General features: G+C 35.4%; 1 protein-coding gene across 1 annotated transcript; it reads left to right on the forward strand.

Moving 5' to 3' along the window:
• The first annotated feature begins 889 nt into the window (after positions 1–889).
• Positions 890–1,426, forward strand: LOC138347946 (uncharacterized). Its single transcript, XM_069296555.1, has one exon. It carries the CDS (start codon positions 890–892, stop codon positions 1,424–1,426), a length of 537 nt encoding a protein of 178 aa, XP_069152656.1.
• The last annotated feature ends 4,626 nt before the right edge of the window (positions 1,427–6,052 follow it).

Raw genomic sequence — 6,052 nt, forward strand, 5'->3', positions numbered from 1 at the left:
CTGAAATATTCTAAGTGTTGGAATGTAGCATGAAATATTTTATGTGTGAGAATATTAATATTTTATCTGGATAATGATGTAATTTGAATTAGATTCTATCTGTTAGAAATATAGTTGTTGGAAACTTTAGTTTAAATCCTGTGATGACAAGTGTCGGGCAGGTGTCATTTGTAACTGCCGCATGTAACTGCCATGTGCAGAAATTTTATTAAGGGTGGATATTTCATTTAAGGCATACAGTGTGTTTCTGGCCCTTGACAAATTCGTGAAGCCTTCCATTTGTATTAATTACAAGATTAATAAAGGTTGGGATGAGTTCCTGTACACTCTGTCTGTTGTTCAACTTTGCTGTTAAAGTATTTCTATACTTTGTCAAATTTGTGGGTGTAATAGGCTGAGTGTTGCATGCGTTCGCAAGACGGCCTAGGGCGGTGTTTGATAAAAATAAATCGACCATCTTTTAATTGGTATCAGAGCATGGTTGAACCATGGTGAAAAACCCAGAACTGTGGAAACTGGCACAAATAATTGAAGCATTCGTTGGGTTTACAGATGATACTTTGGGAGAGACCCTTCATTTGTGGATTTGTTGACACAAGTCATTGATTTGAGACTTAACGCTGATAATGTTCAGGGGGAGATTGATGCATATCTACAGAATGTTCATAAACACATCACTGAAATCTTAAATTTTTGTACCACAACTACACAACAACTTGAGGGACTGCAAAAGGAAAATTAAAACCTTTGTGAAGAGATCGTTGTATTGTGTCGGGCTGTGGTTACATTGAGTTCAAATCGTGTTGAATTATCTAAGCTTAAAATTCCAATATCTAATGCCTTTAGTGGTGCAAGAAGTGCTAAAGAACTGGAAAACTTCATTTGGGACATGGAACAGTATTTTACTACTGCAAGGGTACCTGACGCTGACAAGTTAAATATTACCACAATGTACTTGACGGGTGATGCTAAACTTTGGTGGAGAACTCGAAATGCAGATGATGTAAGTGCTGGTCGTCCTAGAATTGAGATGTGGAATAAGTTAATAAAAGAAATGCGCGATCAATTTATTCCTAGCAACGCCTCTTGGCTTGCAAGGGATAAGTTAAAAAGGCTAAGGCAGACAGGTTCAGTGAGGGAATACATTAAAGAATTTACCTCTATGATGTTAGACATTCAAAACATGTCTAATGATGATAAATTACACAACTTCATTTCGGGTATGCAAGGCTGGACTCAAAACAAACTTCAGAGGCAGAATGTTAAAGATCTGCCTAGCGCAATTATTGCTGCAGATTGGTTGGTTGATTTTCGGACAATTCGTCCTTTGAAGGATGTTCCCTCTACTTCAAAAACTAAGATAAATAACGATAAGAAAGGGGAATGGAAAAAGGATACTCGTAAGGATTGTACAAATGAAAAATGAAAGGCGGAAATGAAGGATAGAAAGGAAAAACCAAATAACAAAGATGGTAATTCTAAATGTTGTTGGACTTGTGGCGGTCCTCATTTGGCCAAGTCTTGTCCAAACTGGGAAAAATTAAATGCTTTTCTTGATTGAATATGAATCAAAAGGAAGAATATGAGGAAATCGTGCCTGCAATGGCAAACCCATTGGGATTGTCTTTTAACCATATTACGTGGGTTAATAATGTTAGAGAAACATCTAGTACTTTAAATCGTCATGCTTCCCTAATTAATATAGAAATGATAGTGAAAGAACAACGTGTGATGGCAATGGTTGATACAGGAGCCACTCATACGTTTGTAGATGTGAAAATTGCTACAAAGTAGGGGCTGAAGTTGTCTAAAAGCTCTTCCTACGTCAAAACAGTCAATGCTAAGGCACAGGCCATTGTGGGTTTGGCTTACGGTGTGTCTATGTCGACAGTAAATTGGGTGGGAAATCATAATTTGATGGTGATGCAGCTTGGTGAATCTGAGATCATACTTGGATTGATTTTCTAAGAAAATTCCAATTTGTTCAGTTTCCTCATTTAGATGGAGTAATGGTCATGAATGGAAGCAATGCTGGATTTATTAAAGGAGTTCATCCCCATTTGGGAGCATTAATAAAGTTGCAAAGAAAAAAGACAAGGGAATGTTCTTGTCTGCTATATCAATCGACAAAGGGTTGAAGAAGAGTGATGACACTATACTTTCTACCTTGGTTGAAGTGAAACCTGATGTTAAGATGGAAGTGCCTTATTGTGTTGCTCAATTGCTTAAATAGTATGCTGATGTTATGCTGCCTGAATTACCAAAAAATTTACCACCAAGGAGAGATATCAATCATAAAATTGAGTTGCTGCCTGGTACATTTCTCCTGCAAAGGCTCCTTATCGTATGACTCTTAAGGAAGTGGCTGAACTGTGTAAACAATTGAACGAGTTGTTGGATGCTAGATTGATTCAGCCATCTAAGGATCCATATGGTTCCCCTGTTTTATGTCAAAAGAAGCAGGATGTGACGATGTGAATGTGTAGAGAGTACAGGGAGCTGAACAAGCCAACAGTAAAGAATAAGTATCCGGTTCCATTGGTGAAGGATTTGATGGACAGGTTGAGTAAGGCATGCTGGTTCACAAATCTTGATCTTAGGGCAGGCTATCGGCAGGTTAGGATAGCAGAAGGTGATGAACCCAAAACAACGTGTGTAACTATATATGGTTCATATGAATTCCTTGTAATGCCATTTGGCTAACTAATGCTCCGGCAACATTTTGCAACTTATTGAATAATGTATTGTTTGACTATCTTGATGACTTTGTTGTTATCTATCTAGATGATATTGTCATTTATAGTCGAACATTGGAGTAACATGTTGATCACTTAAGTCTGGTTCTATCTCAGTTGAGGAAATACACACTTTATGTTAAAATGGAAAGTGTGAGTTTGCTGAACAGGAGATAAAATTTTTGGGGCATCTTCTTAGTAAAAACCAAGTTCGAATGGATCCTAAGAAAGTGCAAGCCATTGTTGATTGGAAGGCACCTCGTCATGTGAATGATTTGAGGTCGTTTCTTGACTTGGCTAACTATTACAGAAAATTCATTGCTGGTTACTCACAAAGGGCAGCGGCTTTGAAAGACTTGTTGAAGAAGGATATGGAGTGGGTTTGGTTTGAACGATGTGATGAAGCATTTCAGAATTTGAAGAATGCTATTGCATCTGAACCAATACTCAAATTACCTGATTTTGAGTTACCATTTGAAGTGCATACTGATGCGTCAGACAAAGCAATTGGTGGCGTATTAGTGCAGGAAGGTCATCATGTGGCCTTTGAATGTAGGAAATTGAATGATGCTGAACAGAGCTACTCAACCCATGAAAAAAAGATGGTTGCGGTGGTACACTGTCTGCAGGTTTGGAGAGTTTATCTCGTAGGTACTCGATTTGTAGTAAGAACTGATAATGTAAAAAATACTTTTTTCAAGAAACAGAAAAAGTTGAGTCCTAAACAAGCACGTTGGCAAGAATTCCTGGTAGAATACGATTTCGTGTGGGAACATAAACCAGGGAAACACAACCAGGTTGATGATGCGCTGAGTAGAAAAGAAGCATTTGTTGTAGTATATTAAATTTCAGAACTCAAAAATTATTTCTATGATAGAATCAGGTTGTGTGTTGCAAATGATTCATTTTATGTTAAATGGATGGATCAAGTGCAAGATGGCACAATGATACGGTATTGGATGGAGGACGATCTGCTCTATTTTAAAGGGGGAGGATCATTGTACCTAAGACTGATCAACAGAACGGAACGTACCGGTACCATTTCGGTTGCCTACGGGACGGGCCGGGATAGTCTGAACCGGTACACGAAACTGGATGGAGCTGTGATTTCGTATCGGTGTACCGGTACCGATTCATCCCGGTTCATTCTGGTTCCGATCCGGTTTGGTCCGGTTCCGCTCCAGTTTATTTAATATATATTAATTTTTTTATATTTTATATAATTTATATTTATATTTTTTATAAATTATATTTTATATTTCAAAATACCCACCCCCTGCCCCGCCCTGCCCGCCCCTACAGTCTGCAGTCTGCACTCTGCATAAAGCTTTAGTGCACTGCTGTCTGCAGCTGCAGCCCAGCCCCCCGCCCCCTACCCTTTTCCTGAGACCGGGACCAACAACCATTTCAAACGAAAAAATTTAAAACGGCTAGTTTTTTGTTTTATAAATTAGAGTTGATTTCTAAAAATTTTATATACAAATTACAACTTACAAATATTAGTCTGAGTATTTGAGAGAATATATATTTTCAAATTCATTCATATTTATAACTTATAACATTTAGCAATTACGGATTATAAATTCTAAAATTTCAAATTTTCAATATTCAATTCATTTTTAAATTCTTTATATCATTTGGTCATTTGGTGTATTTCGGAGGAGGAATCTTCTTCAATTTTCAAGTTTCGACATCAATATTTTAATTTTGATTATAATCGTTTGTTCTTACACAAACGTTTGGTAACTTAGTTCCACTCTCTAATCTTATATTTATTTTTTGTATTTATTATTTAACTTGTAAGTTGTTCTTGTTATATTATTGTTCTTGTTAAGTTTCGTATTTTGTAATTTATAATTTTATATCATGGAGTCTTCTAAAAAAAGTGGAAGTAAAAAAGGTCTAGTAGAATCAGTAAAAAAATTAGTTAAAAAAACTAATAAAGGTGCCGGTTCTTCTAAATCTAAAATTCCTATTGTTAGAACGAATACAGATGAATTTACGCATGTGAATGAAACTAGTTTTTCCCGTCCCGGTCCTATAATATTAATTCGGATACTCCTAGGATTCCCCGTGAACTCTATGAAAGACATTATGGTATTAATCAAGAAAATGAAGAAGTGCAAATGGATGAACAATTAAATTTAGATGAAGAAGTAGATTTAGATGATACACCTACTAGCCCCGCCCCGACCTCAATACAGTCAATAGTATAGGTGTTCAAGATCCACCTCTGGTTGGAACTACTCGTCCCCCTATTATTTAACCTAGAGGTAAGACCAAGGTACAACGTTCTTTAAAATCACATGTGTGGAAATTTTTTTTATTTGAATAAAGAGAAAACTTTTAGTATATATAATCTTTGTAAGCAACATTTTAAATATACATCTAGTGGGACTGGAGGTTCAACGGGGGGATTAAAAAGACATTTGATTAACAAGCATAGTAAAGAGTGGTTTGTATATATGTCTTCTCTTGAAGTTGTTGAAGAATCGGTTAGAGGATCAAATATGGTTAAAAGTGAATTAAATACTTCGAACCCAAGTGGTCCTCTTACACATCGAACCCATAACAAGGATCGTGATCGTGAAAGCTTTGCTAAAATGGTTGTTGTTTGTGGTTTACCTTTTAGTTTTAGAGAACATCCAGGTTTTATTTCTTATATTTGTGAAGCATATAATCCAAGTTTTAAAAGTTTATCAAGAAGCATGATAAAAAGAGATATTTTCGAATTTCAAGAAAAATATTGTCAATATTTACGTGCCTATTTTGAACTAATGGATTGTAGAGTTTCTATTACTACTGATATGGGTCGTAGTCCTAATGGTTTTGATTATTTAACTGTTACTGCACATTGGATTGATTATAATTGGAATTTACAAAAAAGAATTATTGGTTATAAAATTTGTCAAAAGAAAAAAACCAAAATTTATATTGCTACTACTGTGTTGGAAATTTTAGATTTTTTCGGTCTTTGTGATAAAGTCGTTAGTATTACTTTAGATAATGCCTCTGCTAATTTAAGTGCTATTAATATGCTAGAACTTAGACTTTTTCCTATTAGTAAATATGTTTTTCATGTTAGATGTGCCGCGCATATATTAAATTTGGTTGTTAGTGACGGTGTGAAATTATTTGAAAATACTTGTGATAAAATTGATAATGCTTGTTTTTACATTTTTCATATGAACAGTAGTAGTAGAATTAATCAATTTAAAGAACTTTGTAATGTATTTAAACTTTCGTTTAGAAAAATTTCGAAGCATGTAAAAACTAGATGGAATTCCTTTTACGATATGTTTGAAGTTTCTTATGCA

Source organism: Solanum lycopersicum, chromosome 4, assembly GCF_036512215.1.
Source record: "Solanum lycopersicum chromosome 4, SLM_r2.1".
Classification (NCBI taxonomy): Eukaryota; Viridiplantae; Streptophyta; class Magnoliopsida; order Solanales; family Solanaceae; genus Solanum; species Solanum lycopersicum.